General features: G+C 42.2%; 2 protein-coding genes across 5 annotated transcripts; one reads left to right on the top strand and one right to left on the bottom strand.

Annotated features, from left to right (window-relative positions):
- Nucleotides 1-522: 522 nt before the first annotated feature.
- LOC106579926 (uncharacterized) lies at nt 523-3,918 on the bottom strand. Its single transcript, XM_082966282.1, has 6 exons — nt 3,702-3,918; nt 3,375-3,551; nt 2,997-3,173; nt 1,810-1,949; nt 1,247-1,344; nt 523-1,027 (listed from the first exon to the last, which is right to left on the bottom strand). Exons 1-3 carry the CDS (start codon nt 3,897-3,899, stop codon nt 3,105-3,107), a joined length of 444 nt encoding a protein of 147 aa, XP_082822408.1. The 5' UTR covers nt 3,900-3,918; the 3' UTR covers nt 523-1,027; nt 1,247-1,344; nt 1,810-1,949; nt 2,997-3,104.
- Nucleotides 3,919-8,906: 4,988 nt separating this feature from the next.
- On the top strand, nt 8,907-24,804 carry sf3a1 (splicing factor 3a, subunit 1). 4 transcript variants are annotated; one of them, XM_014160064.3, is made up of 16 exons: nt 8,907-8,958; nt 9,076-9,151; nt 12,912-13,021; nt 13,134-13,341; nt 13,482-13,739; nt 14,898-14,972; nt 18,564-18,714; nt 18,836-19,035; nt 19,190-19,304; nt 19,433-19,740; nt 19,880-20,131; nt 23,281-23,488; nt 23,660-23,820; nt 24,001-24,102; nt 24,231-24,302; nt 24,390-24,804. In XM_014160064.3, exons 2-16 carry the CDS (start codon nt 9,104-9,106, stop codon nt 24,489-24,491), a joined length of 2,370 nt encoding a protein of 789 aa, XP_014015539.1. In that variant the 5' UTR covers nt 8,907-8,958; nt 9,076-9,103; the 3' UTR covers nt 24,492-24,804. The 4 variants fall into 4 exon arrangements, with proteins under 4 accessions (XP_014015539.1, NP_001135217.1, XP_014015538.1 ...); NM_001141745.1 differs by having other exon boundaries at nt 8,938-8,954; XM_014160063.2 differs by having other exon boundaries at nt 8,949-8,967; nt 13,488-13,739.
- The last annotated feature ends 250 nt before the right edge of the window (nt 24,805-25,054 follow it).

Below are 25,054 nucleotides of genomic sequence, written 5' to 3'. Positions count from 1 at the left end.
TGGTCTACCACCAAGTATACTCCTCAATAGGTGAAGGGTTGGACTGACAGGAGGGAACCCACACAAGATGTCATGCTCTGATCAACAATGTTGCCATAGGAACTTACCCCTCCCTCGTCAGAGTACTCTGTAAATCATTAGACACGTCTGCATTCGTGGCATTGTGTTGGTGACACAATAGTAGAGCCTTTAGAAGACCACACACAGCTAAACACACAGACACACACCATGGCTTGTCTTTTACCTAGCCTTTCCCTTTTCTAGACTGATCATTTTAAGACACTTATTTTTAGTGTGTGTGTTTGTGCATGACTACATTCTTTATGAGTTTAAATAATGAATGTGCTTTGATAGGCTCGTTATGCTCAGTCTTATTGCTTTACCTTCCAAATAAGGTAAAACTGTTACACTATCCCCTGGGGATAATTTTGCTAAATGCATGAAGTCAAATGCACATTTGTAATCCAAAGTAGCAAAGTGATTAACACAACAGTTCAAGAAAGAAAAAACATGATACCACAGTTTGTGTATGAATCAAATTTATTTTCCGTTAAATAGCAACTTCAAGCCAGCTCAATGTTGCCAAGATCCTGAACTCTAACCTTTCTGTGTCTGCCTCAGCTGATAGACAAATAACTATGTGTACGAGCTACAATGCAATGCCTTACTGCAGTCTCCTGATGGAGAAGCCTGATATATACTTCTAACAGCCTCTTTCTGCCTCAGGCTCTTTCAGCATTACTATGCTCCAAAAATAGTCAACATGAGGTTGATCACCCAGTGCTGGATTTATTTCTTCCTCTGGAGATTGCCAACAGAGCAGGTTCAGGACGCCTGGCGTATCTTTGCTTAGGCTCTGGCTGCGCTGGTGTCTGGGGAGAGCCGTAGGGTCCGCTGGTGCACCAGAGCTGTAGAGAAGGTGGCAGAGACATGATCCCAAGGCCCCATCACCACAAGGGTTGAATCCCCTTTGTCTGCTCCCTTCCTCCTCACTCAATATTTCAACACTCCTGCACTGGAGGTCTGTCTGGGATGGGCAGAATGAGAGAAAAGATGAGTCATAAAGACATTCATAAATAATGTATTTATGAAAACACTACTAGAATTAAAAAACACTATACATGCTATGGTAAGATTCCATTTTTTGTAGTCCCCAAGAAAAACGGTTGGCCAAGCAAAACCGTTGACTGCTGTATTACCTGCAGTATACATAAATATCCATATTATTTCTGTGGTGTTGACTTACAGAGGGCTGTGTTGTACGTAGGGGGTGGGATTTAGCTGTCTCTCTCTGGGAGCGTGAGGCAAAGACTGAGATAATCCAAAGCTGCTCAGAGAGGTTGTCTGTAAGAGATAATATGTTTTGTGTTTTACAAGTGTCGTTATCATTGTTCAGGTGTGGTCGATAGATAAAACATGCAGTACAGATGTAGGATCTTAATTTGAGCCAGTTTGCAACAGCAGGAAAATAATCCTGCAGCAACAGGAAATGTGAATTATTATGTGGATTATAATGAATGGACATTTTTTGCATTGGTTGATACATTTTTCATTGAGGCAAATCAAGTCTGACATTTTAAAGGGGAAATTACAAACTTTAGAAGCCTAGTTAAACCTTGAATACAGTACAAGATTGCATTTCCGGCTGTGCAGGAAAGTTCTCAGCAACAAAATAGTGATCAAATTAAGATCCTACATCTGTAGTTCTCCAGCAGCATTATAGAAGTATTATCCCCTCAGTCCTTTTCATCAGTTTCCACGGTCAACACACTTTATACTAAAGGAGTAGAATTGTCCCCTGGACCCCACCTTGGAGGCCCCATGTTGGGCTCTGTCCCTCAGTTTCACCAGGCTGCTGTGCAGGGTGCTGTTCTCCTGCTCCAGAACCATAATCCGATTACAGTTAGCCTGCAACTGCTGCTTCATATCCTCCAACATGTCCCCTGTGCCTGAGAAAGAGACAAAGGCAAGTCTAAGTTAAGAATATGCACAGAGCTGTGACAGGCAACTTCACATGGTGATAATAGAAATGAATATTTAGCATAATCAACATACAGTGCATTCGGAAGCTATTCAGCCCCCTTGACTTTTTCCACATTTTGTTACGTTACAGCCTTATTCTTAAAAGGATTCAATTGTTTTTCCCCCTCATAAATCTACACACAATAACCCATAATGACAAATCAAAAACAGTTTTTTTGAAATTTGTGTACATTTATTACAAATAAAAAACCAAAATATCACATCTACATAAGTATTCAGACCGTTTACTCAGTATTTTGTTGAAGCACCTTTGGCAGTGATTACAACCTCGAGTCTTCTTGGGTATGAAGCTACAAGCTTGGCACACCTGTATTGGGGGAGTCTCCCATTCTTCTCTGCAGATCCTCTCAAGCTCTGTTAGGTTGGATGGGGAGTGTCGCTGCACAGCTATTGTCAGGTCTCTCCAGAGATGTTCGATCAGTTTGAAGTCCGGGCTCTGACATGTGCATGCTCTGACATGCACTGTCAACTGTGGGACCTTATATAGACAGGTGTGTGCCTTTCTAAATCATGTCCAATCAATTGCATTTACCACAGGTGGACTCCAATCAAGTTTTAGAAACAAGGATGATCAATGGAAACAGGATGGACCTGAGCTCAATTCCGAGTCTTCTTTTTAATACATTTGCTAAAATTTCTAAAAACCTGTTTTTGCTTTGTCATTATGGGGTATTGTGTGTAGATTGCTGAGGGAAATGTTTTATTTAATTCATTTTAGAATAAGGCTGTAAAGTAACAAAATGTGGAAAAAGTCAAGGGGTCTGAATACTTTCCAAATGCACTGGAGTTGTAACCAGGTCTATGCTTGTAATACTGGTATTTCTATTTGAAACCATATGTAAGTAAACCCACATTAACAAACAATACAAATGTCAAACAGGTTGTACAAGTAAAGTCAACATTGTGGTCCACATACAGAAAATGCTCTGAGTTATTTAGGGAAGTGATCCTACTCTGTGAAGATCCCTGAGGCAGTGGGTTGAGCTCCGGGAATGCCACCAGTAGCCTCTCCCTCTGGGCTAACTCCTGCACCTCTCCTCTCAACTGATCCAAACTGTCTTTCAGCTTGCCCACATGACTCTCCAATCTCTGCTTCTCCTGCTGCAGCTCAGAACACAGGGCCTCAGGGACTTCAGAGGCAAGGCCGTTAGTTACACACACATTATTGTTCTTTGAAAATGAAATAGGATCATATTTATATACTGTATCTGCTATGCTGAAGTATGGCTCTGCCCAACGTATGCAAGCAGCACGATAAAATGAACTATAATGTGAAACATTTTATTGTGCTTAATATTGCGTTGAGTCACATCTGTCTGGTAGTAATGTACCTGTTCTTGGGTGAGCTGGGTTTTAAGTTGGTCCTTCTCCTCTGAGATGTGTGTCAGTCTATCCTGTAGGTCTGTCTGTGTGTCCTCAGTCTCCCCCAACTGTCCTTGAAGCTCCTCACACTCCTGGTCCAGAGCATCCGCTCGCTCCAATAGAGACATCTGCTTGGCCTGCAGTGACTGTTGAAGACACAGAGTGAGACTGTGCAGTAACAACAAGAGTTTTTAGATGTGGCCTTTAACACATTTACTAGTACTGCCCCAGGTCTGGTTTTAAAGACTCATCTGCCCCCATGAGTACCCAACCCCATACATGGCTGTTATACTGACCTCCTGTTGGTGACATGCATTCTGGTACTTGGAGTTCTCTTTGTCAAGTAAGAGCTGAGCACTGGACAGTTGAGCCTCCAGTGTTTGTGTCTTCTCCTCTAGTTTATTCAGTGCCTCTTCCTCTACCTGCAAGGCCTTCATTTCCTGATGTAGCTTATCTCTCTCACACTCTGACAAAGAAAGGACAAGGTTCCACATATTTTCTGTTCACAACAATTAAGATAACTTGGGCTGTCTCCTTCTGCTCCTGAAACATCAGACTTGGGGTGGGGGTGTACGTCCTTACCGAGTTTGTGTAACCTTTCTTGTTGCAAACCAATCTCTGCCTTCAGTTTGGAGTTGCTATCCTCCAATGACATGGAGCCTAAAATGGACAGATATACAGTATATTGTGAATAACATGAAAGCATATTTACTATTGAAATGTTACAATATTTCGTCCCCCTTCAAATATGTTGTCAGCGAGGTTTCCTCTGAGTGCTACTGTACCTCACCTCAGCTCCTCATGTTCGTCCTGCAGTCTCCTCTCTGTCTCCTTCCTGGATGCCTGGGCCTCCTAGTCTTGCTTGGTCCTTTGCCCATTCACGCTTCAGTTCCTCCTGTGCCCTCCCCCAGCTGAGCCCTGCACTGTGGACTGCACCTTCAGCAGATGCTTTCCCACCTGACCCATGTCCCTGTGCTGCTCTGTGGACCACTGGGACAAATCTCCTACAGTCAGACGGCCCTGCTCCAGGGTGTCATCCACAGCCACCAGGAGGCGCTGCAGAGAGGTGGGAAGGCCCTCGCTCCGACACAGCTCCACAAGAGCATCACCAGTCTCCCTCAGGCTGGACAGGACCTGAGCACAGGCATCACAGGGGACAAGGGAGGACTCTACTGTCTGGCAACTTACATTATGAGTGTCAGTGGATATAGGGGAAAGGCAGGAGGGGATGATGCTTGCTGTTTTGCAAGTAGGACAGGAGGGGCCGCCATTTGCTATTTTCTGTGGAGGACATGGAGTGCTTGCTGCTCTTCTTGAAGTACAGTGCTGAGACACACGGATGGAGACTGTGGACAAATATCCCTTTTTGTGGCCAGGAGTGAGGATGCTAAAGAGAAAGTGGTGTTTTCCTCACACTTTGGAGTTTTGATCAATTCTTGAATATCTTGCTTCATGCTCTGAAGAAGAGGAGGGAACAACATGGTCATAAAATATAAATTTTATGTGAAGAAAAAAAAATGCTAACACCAGGAGTGCTTTAAAAACTCACTCTGGTTGCCAATCTGGATAAAGTTATTCCAATAGTTATTCCAATAATAATTATTATTATAATAACTTTATTCCAATAAAGTTATTCCAATACAAGGCCAATTGATACACATGGGGCTGTTTGCTTCATGTTTTCTTTCTGTCCAAACTTCAACTGCTCTGCATGTGCACTGAAACTTTGCAGCAGGAGTAGTAATCTAAGGAAAATAAATGGATTACAGTCATGCATCGTTAATTTCCAACTATTCTCTAGCTACGGGTGGGTCTAATCCTGAATGCAGATTGGTTAAATCTGCATTCCAGCTGGTGTCTATTCCACAGCGTTTCTCAGCCGGTCAAAATCATGAAACAGCGGGCATCATTTTTATGTATATATATACAGTCGTGGCCAAAAGTTTTGAGAATGACACAAATATTAATTTTCACAAAGTCTGCTGCCTCAGTTTGTATGATGGTAATTTGCATATACTCCAGAATGTTATGAAGAGTGATCAGATGAATTGCAATTAATTGCAAAGTCCCTCTTTGCCATGCAAATGAACTGAATCCCCAAAAACATTTGCACTGCATTTCAGCCCTGCCCCAAAAGGACCAGCTGACATGTTAGTGATTCTCTCGTTAACACAGGTGTGAGTGTTTACGAGGACAAGGCTGGAGATCACTCTGTCATGCTGATTGAGTTCGAATAACAGACTGTAAGCTTCAAAAGGAGGGTGGTGCTTGGAATCATTGTTCTTCCTCTGTCAACCATGGTTACCTGCAAGGAAACACGTGCCGTCATCATTGCTTTGCACAAAAAGGGCTTCACAGGCAAGGATATTGCTGCCAGTAAGATTGCACTTAAATCAACCATTTATCGGATCATCAAGAACTTCAAGGAGAGCGGTTCAATTGTTGTGAAGAAGGCTTCAGGACGCCCAAGAAAGTCCAGCAAGTGCCAGGACCGTCTCCTAAAGTTGATTCAGCTGCGGGATCGGGGCACCACCAGTACAGAGCTTGCTCAGGAAGGGCAGCAGGCAGGTGTGAGTGCATCTGCACGCACAGTGAGGCAAAGACTTTTGGAGATGGCCTGGTGTCAAGAAGGGCAGCAAAGAAGCCACTTCTCTCCAGGAAAAACATCAGGGACAGACTGATATTCTGCAAAAGGTACAGGGATTGGACTGCTAAAGTCATTTTCTCTGATGAATCCACTTTCCAATTGTTTGGGGCATCCGGAAAAAAGCTTGTCCGGAGAAGACAAGGTGAGCGCTACAATCAGTCCTGTGTCATGCCAACAGTAAAGCATCCTGAGAACATTCACGTGTGGGGTTGCTTCTCAGCCAAGGGAGTGGGCTCACTCACAATTTTGCCTAAGAACACAGCCATGAATAAAGAATGGTACCAACACATCCTCTGAGAGCAACTTCTCCCAACCATCCAGGAACAGTTTTCCATAAGGCAAAAGTGATAACTAAGTGGCTCGGGGAACAAAACATCGATATTTTGGGTCCATGGCCAGGAAACTCCCCAGACCTTAATCCCATTGAGAACTTGTGGTCAATCCTCAAGAGGCAGGTGGACAAACAAAAACCCACAAATTTTGACAAACTCCAAGCATTGAAGAATTATGCAAGAATGGGCTGCCATCAGTCAGGATGTGGCACAGAAGTTAATTGACAGCATGCCAGGGCGGATTGCAGAGGTCTTGAAAAAGAAGGGTCAACACTGCAAATAGTGACTCTTTGCATCAACTTCATGTAATTGTAAATAAAAGCCTTTAACACTTATGAAATGCTTGTAATTATACTTCAGTATTCCATTGTAACATCTGACAAAAATATCTAAAGACACTGAAGCAGCAAACTTTGTGGAAATTAATAATTGTGTCATTCTCAAAACATTTGGCCACGACTGTACAAAGAAATGTAAATTGAAAAAAGGTAAAACGAAACGAAGTGCAGCTACTTTGCAGTCTTTCCAGCTTCAGTTGCTCTAAATAAGTGTCCTGACGAATGAACACATTTTCTATGAGACGAAATCGCGCCTCATTAGCTCATTGTTATGGATGTCTCCAAATAAATGTCCCTACAAAACAGCGCAAACAAATGCAAATGTAGCTACCTTGCTGTTATTCTGAATGCACTTTTTGACATGACTGTAAATTAGCCGTAGTTGGCTGGCTAGAAGGCAAAGGATAATAACGTTGCCAGCTAGTATGGCAATGGAACATTTAGACCGAACGACTGGGTCTCGTCCATAGATACAGAACAACCCTTTTACAGGGGCTGAGTCACTGGCTTACTGGTGTTCTTCCATGCCGTCCATGGGAGGGGTGCGTCACTTGAGTGGGTTGAGTCACTGACGTGGTCTTCCTGTCTGGGTTGGCGCCCCCCCCCTTGGGTTGTGCCATGGCGGAGATCTTTGTGGGCTATACTCGGCCTTATCTTAGGACGGTAAGTTGGTGGTTGGAGACATCCCTCTAGTGGTGTGGGGGCTGTGCTTTGGCAAAGTGGGTGGGGTTATATCCTGCCTGTTTGGCCCTGTCCGGGGGTATCATCGGATGGGGCCACAGTGTCTTCTGATCCCTCCTGTCTCAGCCTCCAGTATTTATGCTGCAGTAGTTTATGTGTCGGGGGGCTAGGGTCAGTCTGTTACATCTGGAGTATTTCTCTTGTCTCATCCGGTGTCCTGTGTGAATTTAAATATGCTCTCTCTAATTCTCTCTTTCTGTCTTTCTCTCGGAGGACCTGAGCCCTAGGACCATGCCTCAGGACTACCTGGTATGATGACTCCTTGCTGTCCCCAGTCCACCTGGCCGTGCTGCTGCTCCAGTTTCAACTGTTCTGCCTGCGGCTATGGAACCCTGACCTGTTCACCGGACGTGCTTGTTGCACCCTCGACAACTACTATGATTATTATTATTTGACCATGCTGGTCATTTATGAACATTTTAACATTTTAACATCTTGACCATGTTCTGTTATAATATCCACCCTGCACAGCCAGAAGAGGACTGGCCACCCCTCATAGCCTGGTTCCTCTCTAGGTTTCTTCCTAGGTTTTTGGCCTTTCTAGGGAGTTTTTCCTAGGGAGTTTTTCCTAGCCACCGTGCTTCTTTCACATGCTTTGCTTGCTGTTTGGGGTTTTAGGCTGGGTTTCTGTACAGCGCTTTGAGATATCAGCTGATGTACGAAGGGCTATATAAAAATAAATTTGATTGATTGATTTGATTTGAACAAAAAGACTGGGTCGCGTCTCTGGCAACCGAACCGATAGAACAAACGACCAGCCAGCGTGGGTAGCAACTCTAGATTTGTGTCGGGACTATATCTTGTGTAAGGATGAAATTGTATGAATACATGTATTTATTTTTTTAAAAACGTTTTTAATGAAAATATGTAAATCATTATTTGAATATGTTGGTAACCCGTATAAAAGTGATAATGCCCTCGAAGCCCGTGTTTGGAGGATATGTTGGCACGGTTTGCTGGCCCTCTACGAACAACACCCGTGTCAATATATCCTCAAAACACCGTCTTCTCGGGCATTATCACTTAAATCACTAACTCCAGCAAAACAATGTGAATGCTGATTGAATTCCACCTCCCCATCAACAAAGTCGTATTGTTCTAATAGTGACACCAGGTCCAGATCGCATGAAAGCTTATCTGAGAACTTCCAGGAGTGGAATCGAACCGGGCCAGTCCGAGAGAAGACATCCAGAACAGCACCTTGAAGATCTATTAGATAGTTTAGGAGACTTTCAACGCAGTCCTAAGAGATGGGTCATCTTGACAAAACTTAGTAGCTTGCATTCTTTCTCTCATGTGTTGTGTCTAGCTACTTGTTGTTGTGCCTGCTTCAGGAAGACGCTGTGAGCGAGCAGAGCTTAGACGGTTGGATGGTGTCACTTAATTTCCATAGCGACCTGCTAGAAGAACTGCAAATCCCACAATGCTTAGATGTGTTTCCGGAAGTGAAAGACCTCCATTCCAGGCAGGTCAACGACAGAAAACGCACTCGTAGGTCCTATCTGTAAATATTTTGTGCAATTTATTAGGTTTCTAGACATACAGTACGACAACAAGTTGTGCAATTGTGAAGATAAATAACGTTTTTGTTGGACTTTTCACGTTTTAACAGATCACCCAATCAAGGAATTGACGCAGCCATGCCGCCTGGGCCTGTACAACTTGTTCAGCTTGAGCCCAACAGCAAGGTAAGATTTTCTACCTCAATCGCCATTAACGTTTTTACTACCCCCTGTAATTGTGAAGATGTGGGGTAACATTACCACCGTGTTGCGTTTTGTCTAAAAAGAGTAGCTAGAAACTTTGCCCCAATAACTTTGCTATCTGTATAGTTACTAAAGGTAGCGCTACCTAACTTAAAGTAACTGTTCAGTTTTTACAGATTTCTGTGAAATGTGACCTATAATAAATTACAATATGAGGAAAATAGTTTCCCTTCCATTTAAAAAAAAAATTAAGTATGTTAAAACGCAACTTTTCTGTGTTGGAATGGTGTGGGCGTACCCCAACAGCATAATGGTGTGGGTGTTTAGCGGTCATTACAAATAGTCATGCTGATTGGCCAACTCTCAGCCTCTGAGGAAATAGCAAGCATTTTTTTTAAATGGTTTATTTGAGGTAGGGTTTTTGAAGTGTTTTTTTTCTCTCTCTCAAATATATGCTTTGTCCACGCGTATGAGTATATGATAAGTCAAAACATTATTTTGGTGTGAGTTTTACTTTGCAGATATGAAATAAACAGACTGTCATAATATCAGTAAAAATGATAAAATTCCCAGTTTATGCTACAAAACCAACAGATAAGAGGTTTTAAGAATAGGTTCTATTTGACTCAACAGTCCATGGTGTACACTAAGGCATTGTTGGTAGAATAGATGGATGCAGTTCAATGCATAATCTATATAATTCGCCAATATATTTCTTGGTAGTCCAAAAAATATTGCTGTCAGGTTGTAAATCACAGCTGGCCTGGTACATTGTTTGCTGCCTCCATTCAGGATGCACTGTTTCAGTTTCTCAATATTTTGTACAAAAACGAACGAATGTAACCAAGGCTGGGAATGTCAATACAATCAAACTAGCAAGGGCAGTGATCACAAGTCATTCATAATGTAGCTAATATACTAGCGTATCTATGTAGAAAGCTAAAAACACAGAGCCTAACGATAGCTAGCTAACTAATTGCTAGGAGGATGTCATGTCATTGGAGGAGTGGGTGAGTGACTGACTTTTCCACCTCGTATCGTTTTTCGGTGGCTACACAGCTGGAGATTCAGGTGTTATTTGGTTAGCTAGCAAGAAATGTGAATTGCTTTGCTAGCTAGCTATGCTGAACGACTGTTATCCATTTAGAATTTCAGAGCACTCTTGTGTGAGTGTGCCAGAGCGCAGAATAACTGCTGAATTTACGAACACGCAAGACACGCTGAATATGACCGGTGTCAGTAAACGAAGGCACATTTTTTTTAAATAATGAGTCAGGAACGCTCTATATAACATGTAAACAGCCTAACCAGCTCTGCTAGGGTGAGTGAAATGGTCAGTGAGGTGTTCTCTCATTTGCGACTGGAAGTAGCAAGCTAGCCAACTTTAGCTAGTTAGCTTGGGTGCTTGGTTGGGACAACACATGCATTGTCAGGCAAGCTGCAGAAGGATGAGCAGGCTATCCCCCATCGTTTATCAGTGCAAATTTGATGGCCAACTAGCTGAAAAAGTTTGAGGGTTTATATAATGTTCCTTCGTTAGACTTTAGCTCGTCTTGCTCTGGCTAGCATTAGTTCTTGTTGATGTGCATATAGGGAAAGATAGCCAACCCTTTTATGGTTGTTTGATCAATAGGACTGTAAAGTTCCCAAATGTAAGAGGACTCCCGTGGTATTTAGATACATATTTTCAGAAATCTATTCAGGTGGCTTTTGCTGAATGTGTTCTAATGATCTAAAGTGTTAACTGCCTGTAAACACACAGTCCAGTTCAAAGTGAAGGATGGCTGGCCCTTGTGGCAAATGGCTTGCTTGCATATAGGTCTACTGTACCTCTGATTTGGCTATGGCGCACCAGTCTGCGTAGACTCCGGGCCTGGACGAGACAGATGTTTTTATTAGATTTTATCAACTGCACTATCTATTAGTTGTCCAAACGCATGGCCACTTTCCCACTCTATATTGCTATAGAATTTTCACAAATGCCTTAGTATATGTAATTCCCAAACATTCTATGAATTTATGAAAATGACTATCTAAGTGGTCGCTTGTCAGAATGTAAAAACGTGTCATTCTTCCTGGGGGTGTATATGAACAGATTTGAATAAAATGTAATGTTGCTAAAATGCTATCAGTTCCACTTTAAGAGGATATTAACTTTAAAAATATATATTTTCACTGGACATTTTCACACTAGTTAAGTCAGCGGAGAGGCCTTGTCAAGAAAGTAAACAATTCCAGCTACATCCTAACCCTAGTGTAGATACTTGTGTAGCTATATCTGAAAGTAGGGCTGGGTGATATGGCCTAAACATCATATGTCGATAATTTTTTTCTAACTTATGGGCGAGATATATCATGTTTTGTTTTTCTCTAAATGAAATATGTTGTACAATTAAAGATACAATACACTGCATTTCAAACAGTCAGCAACAATCTATTGAATTAGTGCTAAAACGAAATAATAACTAAGCTAAATATAAGCCTTCCACAACCATAAGACCCACTAATAATTGTATTATTTTATCAAAATAGTTTAACCAGCCTTTTTGCAATAATCACTGATCTGGTTTTCAAGTCTATGAAAAAGCCCTTTTCGTTACACATTTTACCAGAACCATGCATAATGCACATTACACTAATAATTACTAACTTCTTGTAGCAGGCAAATTAACCCAGGTCTCATAAACAATCTCTCAAGCACAAGCCCACGTGCTAGTGAGTAGCCAGCTAATTGTTATATTTCAAGTTTAGCCAACTTCGATCTATTGCTAGCGAACAAGGCAAAACAGTTGAGTTGTTATGAACACACCCTTCTGTCCATCTCCAACTATTTGAACAGCATGCTAGCCTGTTCACTTTTTCAGATGTTGCAATCAAGTGGCATACCTTATTTCTCAGAATGAGAACAAGTTGCCAATTCCTTATATAATTGTGTTTTATGCTTATTGCACATTTATAAAAGACTGGACCGCAAGACAAACTGAGCATTTAATTTTCTAGAATCAATGTTTGACACCTGTTTTATTGGTGCCTGCTCTGCGCACAATTTGAGGAGTTGAGACATAAAAAGGTTATCGTTATAAAGGTTAACTTCTCCTTTATTACAGTAAAATAAGGTCTCCATGTGTTTGTGTCCGTATGACCTATTCTGTTGGACCAAACCTCAAATACTAATATTCAGTTGAAACTGCTTGTCAGAGAAGTGATCTCTTTGTTGTTATGAGTGGCAGGGGGAATGGGCTTGGTGTGTGTATACGGAGAGGATGAGGCGAAGTGAGAGGTTTCACTCTCGCCAAAATCTGTCCAAAATAAGCCCAATGCGTTTCTATGGGCTGATTTTGAACCTACACTTGTTGCCTGCCTTCCCGCCGTTGGGACAAGAACTCCTATTGTTAGGGCGGAGTCATGAACATCTCGTCATAAAATACAGATCTCTGGTGTAAATGGAAAAGTGCACAGAAGGACTGAAGGAGACAATACCAAAAAGACAAACAGACATAAATAAAAACTAGATTCTTGCAATACAGGCATTTGGAATATCGTGCAAAAACATAGATTTGAATTAATTTGAAATATCGCCCAGCCCTATCGGAAAGATTTGGATTGATGAAAAATCCACCCAGTCATCAGAAGATCTACTACCATAGTACTAAGAGGGTAGGATATAGGGTAAATTAAATGTCATTAATGTAGCCTCAAACGCCTCCAGGTGACGAGACTTCAATTTCTATTGTTTCAACAGGCAGATGAGCCTACAGGGGAAACCCCAGCAACGAAACCCATAGTTGGGATCATCTATCCACCTCCTGAGGTCCGAAACATCGTTGATAAGACTGCCAGCTTTGTTGCCAGGTTGGTTTTTCAGTCTCATTCTCAGTCATGTTTTTTATAAAATTGTATGAGGTCTTATATATGATGTCCTATTGCAACGATCATTCATTCTTTTCCTTCCATTAATTCTCAGGAATGGACCAGAGTTCGAAGCAAGGATCCGTCAGAATGAGATCAACAACCCAAAGTTCAACTTCCTGAACCCCAATGACCCCTACCATGCTTACTATCGCCACAAGGTCAATGAATTCAAGGAGGGCAAGGGCCAGGAGCCGTCTGCGGCCGTGCCAAAGGTCATGCAGCAGCAGGCCCTGCTGAACTCGCAGCAGCTTCCTCAAAAGGTGTGCCTTCCTAGACATCGAGTGGTTCCTTGTCTATCGTTTTATAAATCACTGATTGTGTCAATGATTCACTGTAAAGTGTAAGACGTGACTGATGCCTAAAAAGAGCTATTCTAAGTTATGGTTTCCTTTACCGGTAGGTGCAGGCCCAGGTGATTCATGAGACAGTGGTGCCAAAGGAGCCTCCGCCCGAGTTTGAGTTCATTGCTGATCCTCCTTCAATCTCTGCATTCGACCTGGATGTTGTCAAGCTGACCGCCCAGTTTGTGGCTCGCAACGGGCGCCAGTTCCTCACACAGCTCATGCAGAAAGAACAGCGAAACTACCAGTTTGACTTCCTGCGACCTCAACACAGCCTCTTCAACTACTTCACCAAGCTGGTGGAGCAGTACACTAAGGTACAACTTCTTACTAATTATTATTGATTGTGGCACATACTTTGTATAAAAAGTGTATGTGGACACCCCTTCAAATTAATGGATTTGGCTATTTCAGCCAGACCCGTTGGTGACAGGTGTATAAAATCGAGCACACAGCCATGCAATCTCAATAGACAAACATTGGCAGTAGAATGGCCTTACTGAAGAGCTCAGTGACTTTAAATGTGGCAACTATCCAACAAGTCAGTTCGTCAAATTTCTGCCCTTCTAGAGCTCCCCGCTCAACTGTAAGTGCTGTTATTGTGAAGTGGAAACGTTGAGGACCAACAATGGCTCAGCCGCAAAGTGGTAGTTGTCTGTCCTCGTTTGCAACACCCACTACTGAGTTCCAAACTGCCTCTGGAAGCAACGTCAGCACAAAGCTGTTCGTTGGGAGCTTCATGAAATGGGTTTCCATGGCCGAGCAGTCGCACACAAGCCTAAGATCACCATGCGCAATGCCAAGCATCGGCTGGAGGGGTGTAAAGCTTGCTGCCATTGGACTTTGGAGCAGTGGAAACGCGTTGTCTAGAGTGATGAATAATGGTCTGGGGCTGTTTTTCATGATTCGGGCTAGGCCCTTTAGTTCCAGTGAAGGGAAATCTTAACGGTACAGCATACAATGACATTCTAGACGATTCTGTGCTTCCAACTTTGTGGCAACAGTTTGGGGAAAGACTTTTCCTGTTTCAGCATGACATTGCCCCCGTGCACAAAGCAAACAACTTGACTGTCCTGCACCGAGCCCTGAACTCAACCACATCAAACACCTTTGGGATGAATTGGAACGCCGACTGCGAGCCAGGACTAATCGCCCAACATCGATGCCCAACCTCACTAATGCTCTTGTGGCTGAATGGAAGCAAGTCCCCGCAGCAATGTTCCAACATCTAGTGGAAAGCCTTCCCAGAAGAGTGGAGGCCGTTATAGCAGCAAAGGGGTGACCAACTCCATATTAGTGCCCATGATTTTGGAATGAGATGTTCGACAAGCACGTGTCCACATACTTTGTCATGTAGTGTTTTTTGTTGAAATATTATATCATTTAAATTATTTGACTTGTTAGTCATAGACCATGTCTTCAGCTGGTTGTGTTGTGATGCTCACCTGTGTTTGTCTTGGGTCTTTTTTTCCTAGATTCTGATCCCTCCCAAGGGACTGCTGATGAAGCTGAAAAGAGAGGCTGAGAACCCCAGGGAGGTGCTGGACCAGGTAAGCCCCTGAAGCTTTGCTGTTGGGTTCAGATCTTGGATAACTATAGTTTTAACTATGCTTTGTGAAAATAAACTATTTGAATACAGATCCCCAAAAAGTACTACTTTTTTACAAGTATTTGAATTCAGATCTCAGAAAGTAACTGCCATTACTTTTTTGAACTATTCAAATACAGATCTGAGAAAGCAACTACTTATTAAAAATATTTGAATACTCATCTCAGGAGGTGAGTAATATTCAGAAACTATTGGATTGTATGCCTTCAACTAATGGAACTGCATGTTGATAGAAATGGAGAACACAATCTTCTATACTATTCCAATATATCTGATAGAAATGTATTGTTTAGATCAAATATGACTATCTGAACATTCTGTAAATGTCCATTGCCCCAGGTGAACGTTAAGTCAAACCAATTATACAGTCAGAAGTTTAGTCGGAAGTTTACATACACTTAGTTTGGAGACAATTGAACTCGTTTTTCAACCACTCCACAAATTTATTGTTAACAAGCTATAGTTTTGGCAAGTCGGTTAGGACATCTACTTTGTGCATGACACAAGTAATTTTTCAAACAATTGTTTGCAGACAGATTATTTCACTTATAATTCACTGTATCGCAATTCCAGTGGGTCAGAAGTTTACATACACTAAGTTGACTGTGCCTTTAAACCGCTTGGAAAATTCCAGAAAATGATGTTATGGCTTTAGAAGCTTCTGATAGGCTAATTGACATAATTTGAGTAAATTGGAGGTGTACCTGTGGATGTATTTCAAGGCCTACCTTCAAGCTCAGTGCCTCTTTGCTTGACATCATGGGAAAATCAAAAGAAATCAGCCAAGACCTCAGAAAAAAAATTGTAGACCTCCACAAGCCTGGTTCATCCTTGGGGACAATTTCCAAACGCCTGAAGGTACCACGTTCATCTGTACAAACAATAGTACGCAAGTATAAACACCATTGGACCACGCAGCTGTCATACCGCTCAGGAAGGAGACACGTTCTGTCTCCTAGAGATGAATGTACTTTGGTGCGAAAAGTGCAAATCAATCCCAGAACAACGGCAAAGGACCTTGTGAAGATACTTTTGTACCCGTTTCCTCCAGTATCTATATCCACAGTAAAATGAGTCCTATATCAACATAACCTGAAAGGTTGCTCAGCAAGGAAGAAGCCTCTGCTCCAAAACCGCCTTTAAAAAGCCAGACTACTGTTTGCAACTGCACATAGGGACAAAGGTCGTACTTTTTGGAGAAATGTCCTCTGGTCTGATGAAACAAAAATAAAACTGTTTGACCATAATGACCATTTATGTTTGGAGGAAAAGGGGGAGGCTTGCAAGCCGAAGAACACCATCCCAACCGTGAAGCACGGGGGTGGCCGCTTCATGTTGTGGGGGTGCTTTGTTGCAGGAGGGACTGGTGCACTTCACAAAATAGATGGCATCTTGAGGAAAGGGAAATTATGTGGATATATTGAAGCAACATCTCAAGACATCAGTCAGGAAGTTAAAGCTTGGTCGCAAATGGGTTTTCCAAATGGACAATAACCCCAAGCATACTTCCAAAGCTGTGGCAAAATGGCTTAAGGACAACGAAGTCAAGGTATTGGAGTAGCCATCACAAAGCCCTGACCTCAATCCCATAGAAAATTGGTGGGCAGAACTGAAAAGGCATGTGCAAGCAAGGAGGCCTACAAACCTGACTCACCCAACTTATTGTGGGAAGCTTGTGGAAGGCTACCTGAAACGTTTGACCGAAGTTAAACAATTTAAAGGCAATGCTACCAAATACTAATTGAGTGTATGTAAACTTCTGACCCACTGGGAATGCTGAAAAAAAGCTGAAATAAATCACACTACTATTATTCTGACATTTCACATTCTTAAAATAAAGTGGTCATCCTAAAAACAGGAATTTTTAATAGGATTAAATGTCAGAAATTGTGAAACTGAGTTTAAACGTATTTGGCTAAAGTGTATGTAAACTTCCAACTTCAACTGTATGTAATAGGGAATTAATATACACGAACAATCAAACGCAAATCATTTACACAATGAAGTTATGAAACAATGAATGTTCACAAATTGGCAGGAGAGAGCACATTCTGTAGAGAGAAGTGCATTGTGCATCTGGGCACATGGTCAATCCAACATCTGCATTGGCCATGCAGCATTCACAGTGATATGGCCTCCGCAGAAGTCAGGGTAAGAATGGCCTCAGCAGAAGTCAAGGCATTCATACTTCTTGTGCTTCACGGAGCAGTGCAGAGTTGAGTTTGCGATTTTTGGTTCCAATCGCCGTGTCATTGTGAGACGCAGAGTAGGTGAATGGATGATCTCCACATGTGTGGTTCCCACCGTGAAGCATGGAGGTGGTGGTGTGGGGGTGCTTTGCTGGAAACAGTCAGTGATTTATTTCAAATTCAAGCTACACTTATCCAGCATGGCTACCACAGCATTCTGCAGCGATACGTCATCCCATGTGGTTTGCGCTTAGTGGGTCTATCATTTGTTTTTCAACTGGACAATGACCCAACACACCTCCAGGCTGTGTAAGGGCTATTTGACCAAGAAAGAGTGATGGAGTGCTGCATCAGATGACCCGGCCTCCACAATCACTCGACCTCAACCTAATTGAGATGGTTGGGACCGCAGAGTGAAGGAAAAGCAGCCAACAAGTGCTCAGCATATGTGGGAACTCCTTCAAGACTGTTGGAAAAGTATTCCAGGTGAAGCTGGTTGAGATTATGCCAAGAGTATGCAATGCTGTCATCAAGGCAAAGGGTGGCTACTTTGAAGAATCACAAATATAAAATATATTTTGATTTAACACTTTTTTTTGCTTCATGATTCCATATGTGTAATTCCATAGTTTTGACGTCTTCACTATTATTCTACAATGTAGAAAATAGTACAAATAAAGAAAAACCCTTGAATGAGTGTCCAAACTTGTGGTGTATGTATGCATGTGTTTTAGTTGAGCAGTAACAAATATAATCTCGGACGACCAACAGCCTAACGAAAAAACAATCGATCTGTCACACGTACTGTACACAAGGAATAGTGACGTCCTTATTCCACTCATGTAATAACTCCATTATAAAGCAATGTCTTATGTAACAACAATTTTGCTTTTGTAATAATCAAAGTTACTGCACATGTATAAGAACTTGCTATCAAGTGTTGATATTACCTTATGTCTCACTCGGGTGAAAGGAAGGCAGTCCGGTAAACGTGACTTTATCAAAATTTAATACAGCATGCCCCCCCCCAAAATGTGTTTTCAAATAACTTGCATATATTCAAATACCTTAAAATATGATTTGGGTTTCTGAGAGGTATTCAAAATACTTTTCAATATTATTCGTTTTTCTGAGACCTGTATTTGATTATCAAAGAAATTAGTTGCCTTTTTAGTTGAAACTCTATACAAACTATATTTGACTACCTTGAGTATTTTAAAAGTTGGTATTTTCAAATAAACTACAAAATAACACTTTTCTTCCCTGGTCTGGTAGGGTTTACCCACCATTGGCTCATAAAATGTTCATTGTCTTAACAGCTTATCTCCTTGTTTTACCAACAGGTGAGGTACCGCGTTGAGTGGGCGAAATTTCAGGAACGTGAAAGGAAGAAGGAGGAGGAGGAGCGGGAGAAAGAGCGTGTGTCCTACGCCCAAATTGACTGGCATGATTTTGTAGTGGTGGAGACTGTGGACTTCCAGCCTAATGAGCAAGGTAGGGAAATGAACTGAGAGCCAGACAAGATTATTTGAATAGATATTTCCTGTTCCTGAGAGAATGTTATCCACCCCCTGTGTCAATAGCTTTGTAATGATGGTGTTGTGACTTCCAACAGGCCACTTTCCCCCACCCACCACACCTGAGGAGCTGGGAGCTCGCATCCTGACCCAGGAGCGTTATGACAAGTTTGGAGAGAGCGAGGAGGTGGAGATGGAGGTTGAAAGTGAGGACGAGGATGATGTTGAGCAGGAGGATCGGGATGATGGGCGTCCCACACAGCCTGATCAGGACACACAGCTGCAAGACATGGATGAGGTTAGTAAACACAACCTGTTTTAGTAGACACACACAACAGGATGTCATTAACAGCGTATTACTTCTTCAGAGTTACTGATTGAATCTGAAGGTAATATTACTATTATTAGGAAATGGTGTAATCAATGTAGAGTCTTTGATGCCTTCTCCCCAGGGTTCTGATGAAGAGGATGATGGCAAGGCACCATTGCCCCTAGACAACCCCATGCCACCCCCACTGCCCCCTACTCCAGACCAGGTCATTATCCGCAAGGACTACGACCCCAAAGGTGAGAGGGATTTCATCATCAGGACCTAAATATCTAGATGTTTTATTATCATGTATGACAAAGGACTGGAGAATACATGCCTGTTCTTAATTTGCCCTTACATTGTATCCCTTATTCTTGCCCTGTAGCCTCCAAGCCCCAGCCTCCAGCCAAGACTCTGGATGAGTTCCTCATCTCTCCCATCACGGGTGAGAGGATCCAAGCCAGTAAGATGCAGGAGCACATGCGCATTGGACTACTGGATCCCCGCTGGCTGGAGCAGAGGGACCGCGGCATCAGAGAGAGGCAAATCGAGGACGAGGTTTACGCCCCTGGCATGGACATTGAGAGCAGCCTAAAACAGCTGGCTGAGAGGCGTACTGATATCTTTGGTGTGGAGGAGACAGCCATCGGTAAGAAGATTGGAGAAGAGGAGATCCAGAAGCCCGAGGAGAAGGTGCGTGCAAGCGGAGAGAGGGAAATAGCCATGTGGTTTATGAGTGGTTAGTGTATAATCGCTGTTTAGGTTCAATCTTATTTATTTTCGTTGTCATTATGAGGTCAAAGTCTTTACTTAATGCACCTTCCCTCCTTAGGTTACCTGGGATGGGCACTCTGGCAGCATGGCGCGTACTCAGCAAGCAGCACAGGCCAACATCACCCTACAAGAGCAGATTGAGGCCATTCACAAGGCCAAGGGACTGGTGCAGGAGGATGAAAGCAAAGAGAAGATTGGACCGAGCAAGCCTGAGCTTTACCATCATCATCAATCACCCCTTATCTCCTCTTCCCCACTTCTGCCCAAACCCAACCCTCCATTGAACACGATTGCTCGGGCCCCTCCTTCCGTAAGTTGCTTTCTTGTTCAATAGAAGTGCTAAAACACGTATTTTCTGTCAGGTTATTATGTCAATATACAGTTGAAGTCAGAAGTTTACATACAGTTTGGTTGGAGTCATTAAAACTCTTTCAAACACTCCACAAATTTCTTGTTTCTAGTTAACCAGCTATAGTTTTGGCAAGTCGGTTAGGACATCTACTTTGTGCATAACACAAGTAATTTTTCAAACAATTGTTTACAGACAGATTATTTCACTTATAATTCACTGTATCACAATTCCAGTGGGTCAGAAGTTTACATACACTAAGTTGACTGTGCCTTTAACCTCTCTGGGCAAGGTGGGACGTGACCATCCCACACTATTCAACAGCCAGTGAAATAGCATGGCACGAAATAAAAAACAGCAAAAATATCATCATTTCAATTTCTCAAACATATGACTATTTTACACCATTTTAAAGATACACTTCTCCTTAATGTAACCACATTGTCCGATTTCAAAAAGGCTTTACTGCGAAAGCAAAACATTACATTATGTTAGTTGAGTACATAGACAAAAATAACCACATAGCCATTTTCCAAGCAAGGATATATGTCACAAAAACCCAAAACACAGCTAAATGAAGCACTAACCTTTGACGATCTTCATCAGATGACACTCCTAGGACATCATGTTACACAATGCATGTATGTTTTGTTCGATAAAGTTCATATTTATATCCAAAAACAGCATTTTACATTGGCGTGTGATGTTCAGAAAATGTATTCCCACCAAAACTCCCGGTGAATGACCACATCAATTTACAAAAATACTCATCATAAACGTTGACAAAATACATAACAATTATTTTAAGAATTATAGATACAGTACTCCTTTATGCAACCGCTGTGTCAGATTTTAAAATAGCTTTTCGGCGAAAGCACATTTTTCAAGAGTTCTGAGTACATAGCTCGCCATCAAAGCAAGCTATACAGACACCCGCCAAGTTCTGGGGTCACCTAAACTCAGAATTAGTATTATAAATATTCTCTTACCTTTGCTGATCTTCGTCAGAATGCACTCCCAGGACTGCTACTTCCACAAGAAATGTTGTTTTTGTTCGAAATAATCCATATTTATGTCCAAATACATCAGTTTTGTTCGTGCGTACAGAGCACTATCCAAAGGCATAATGCGCGATCGCGGTACCAGAGAAAGTCCAAAATTTCCATTACCGTTCTTAGAAGCATATCAAACGTTTAAAATCAATCTTTATAGTATTTTTAACGTAAAAATGCGATAATATTCCAACCGGACAATAGCATATTCATTCAAAAAGAAAAAGAAGGAACGGCGCGCTCGCGAGATCGAGCATTACCAATCCCTTTGTCCCCAGGCAGTCCACTCATTGACTGAGCTCCTTTTCTCTGACCGGTTACAGGAGACGGATGAAAAAACTTTCTGAAGGCTTTTGACAGCCAATGGAAGCCTTAGGAAGTGCAACGTGACCCCACAGACACTGTAGTTTCGATAGGGATTAGAAAGAACTACAATTCTCACATTTCCCACTTCCTGGTTGAATTTTTCTCGGGTTTTTGCCTGCCATATGAGTTCTGTTATACTCACAGACACCATTCAAACAGTTTTAGAAACTTCAGAGTGTTTTCTATTCAAATCTACTAATAATATGCATATTCTTGTTTCTGGGCCAGAGTAGTAACCAGTTTAATTTGGGTACGTTTTTCATCCTGCCGTGAAAATACTGCCCCCTATACTTTAAGAAGTTAAACAGCTTGGAAAATTCCAGAAAATGATGTTATGGCTTTAGAAGCTTCTGATAGGCTAATTGACATAATTTGAGTCAAACTCAGTGCCTCTTTGCTTGACATCATGGGAAAATCAAAAGAAATCAGCCAAGACCTCAGAAAAAAAATTGTAGACATCCACAGTCTGGTTCATCCTTGGGAGCAATTCCCAAACGCCTGAAGTTACCACATTCATCTGTACAAACAATAGTATGCAAGTATAAACACCATGGGGCAACGCAGCCATCATACCGCTCAGGAAGGAGACATGTTCTGTCTCCTAGAGATGAACGTACTTTGGTGCGAGAAGTGCAAATCAATCCCAGAACAACAGCAAAGGACCTTGTGAAGTTGCTGGAGGAAACAGGTACAAAAGTATCTATATCCACAGTAAAACGAGTCCTCTATTGACATAATCTGAAAGGCCGCTCAGCAAGGAAGAGGCCACTGCTCCAAAACCGCCATTAAAAAAGCCATACTACGGGTTGCAACTGCACATGGGGACAAAGATCGTACTTTTTGGAGAAATGTCCTCTGGTCTGATGAAACAAAAACAGAACTGTTTGGCCATAATGACCATCGTTATGTTTGGAGGAAAAAGGGGGAGGCTTGCAAGTCCGAAGAACATCATCCCAACCATGAAGCACGGGGGTGGCCGCTTCATGTTGTGGGGGTGCTTTGTTGCAGGAGGGACTGGTGCACTTCACAAAATAGATGGCATCATGAGGAAAGGGAAATTATGTGGATATATTGAAGCAACATCTCAAGACATCAGTCAGGAAGTTAAAGCTTGGTCGCAAATGGGTTTTCTAAATGGACAATAACCCCAAGCATACTTCCAAAGCTGTGGCAAAATGGCTTAAGGACAACGAAGTCAAGGAGTGGCCATCACAAAGCCCTGACCTCAATCCTATAGGCAGTCGGTGGGCAGAACTGAAAAAGCATGTGTGAGCAAGGAGGCCTACAAACATGACTCATTTACACCAGCTCTGTCAGGAGGAATGAGCCAAAATTCACCCAACTTATTTTGGGGGAGCTTGTGGAAGGCTACCCGAAACGTTTGACCGAAGTTAAACAATTTAAAGGCAATGATACCAAATACTAATTGAGTGTATGTAAACTTCTGACCCACGGGGAATGTGATGAAAGAAATAAAAGCTGAAATAAATCACTCTCTACTATTATTCTGACATTTCACATTCTAAAAATAAAGTGGTGATCCTAACTGACCTAAAACAGGGAATATTTACTGGGATTAAATGTCAGGAATTGTGAAAAACTGAGTTTAAATGTATTTGGCTAAGGTGTATGTAAACTTCCGACTTCAACTGTATAAGGTTGACTGTCTATTTTCCACTGTGAATCATGTAGATGCTGCCCCCTGTACGCACCACTCTCCTGTCGGCTGTGCCTGTGATTCCACGGCCCCCCATGGCCCCTGTGCAGATGCGTCTAGCCCCAGGGCAGGTTCTAACACCCATGCCCCCCATGATGCATGCTCCCCGCATCAACGTGGTGCCCATGCCCCAACCACCTCACATGATGGCCCCCAGACCACCACCCATGGTGGTCCCAACTGGTAAGACAACCATTGCTACACTATTCACACAGTGTTAAATACTTTGAAATCCAATGGATGACTTCAGAAATATGCACTGCTACAAATTACTTTCATGATTATTTACCATTTTAATTCAGGTTGTCTTTTAAGCATGTTATTTATTGACTCATTTTATTCTTCCCTGTCCAGCATTTGTCCCTGCCCCTCCAGTCCCGCAGCCCCCGCGCCCCCGCCCTGACCCGCAGCCACCTTCCCAGCCACCCCTACCCCATAATGATGAGCCAGCCAGCAAGAAGATGAAGACAGAGGACAACCTCATGCCAGAGGAGGAGTTCCTCCGCAGATACAAGGTTTGTTGGCCAATTAAATGTCAAGGACTAATGGCAAAATGCAGTAGTGTGAATGATCCACGGCTGGATTTAGCTATGCCCTGTCAGTCATCCTATGCTTGCTGTTGGTAGTTCTGTGTATTAACATGTAAGGCTTCCTGTACAAATATAGTTATTCTAATGTATATATATTTTTTGTAGGGTTCAGTGTCGGTCACAGTGCAAGTTCCCAACATGCAGGACAAGACTGAATGGAAGCTAAGTGGACAAGCGCTCAATTTCACTATCCCACTCACAGATCAGGTATGTTAGTAGTTCACCCACCATTCCACACTCTTTCAGCTAGACTTCATATATTCTCAGGAGTGCACCCCCAAGTCAAATTTACTGGAATATTTATAATATTTGATCTTCCCATTCTCTCGCCACAGGTGTCTGTTATTAAAGTAAAAATCCATGAAGCCACTGGAATGCCAGCCGGAAAGCAAAAGCTACAGTATGAGGTAAGCATTGTCGTCCCTGTTTTGAATAATTGTAAATGTAAACTGGCATGACCGAGTCATTTACATCAATCACTTCTTCCATTACAGGGAATTTTCATAAAAGATTCCAACTCGCTGGCCTACTACAACATAAACAACGGTTCAGTCATACACCTGGCACTGAAGGAGAGAGGTGGGAGAAAGAAGTGAGGTGTACATCCCCTCAACAGGTTTCTCTCTGCCATACACACAGCCAGTTTGGGACATTTGTCTGAGCAGATCTTTCTAAACGATTTATATCCTTTGGTCATAGCAATTTTAAAGACTGCTTAAGGCATAAATAAACTATAACTTGCTGCAGTTTCATATTTTAAGCGATGATTATTTTCTATAGGTTAATTGTATTGTTTAAGGGGATTGTAGTTCATGTTGCTGTTTTGTAGGGGGTTTGGTCAGTGTATTTGTTACCCATGTCCAGAGCTTACAGCCCATGTCAATCATCAAATAAAGTAATAAAATGCCACCATTTGTCATTTTAGTTTGTTCAGTATGTTGAATGTAATGGGGCATATTGTCATGCTGTGCAAGTGGGATATTATATGCGTAGTTCAAAATATTAAAAGTAAGCAGAAGTTCAAAAGTGAGGCAGCTGATGTAGCAATAGATGTAAGTTTAAGCTGTTGGGGGAATTGTTTTAAGATGGTCATACTATGGATCGTTTAGCTATTTGATATTGCATTTTAGTACCTCTTTAGGTGTGTGTGTGTAATGTA

Source organism: Salmo salar, chromosome 20 (assembly GCF_965601325.2).
Source record: "Salmo salar chromosome 20, fSalSal1, whole genome shotgun sequence".
Classification (NCBI taxonomy): domain Eukaryota; kingdom Metazoa; phylum Chordata; class Actinopteri; order Salmoniformes; family Salmonidae; genus Salmo; species Salmo salar.
This window is presented reverse-complemented; position numbering and strand designations above follow the sequence as displayed.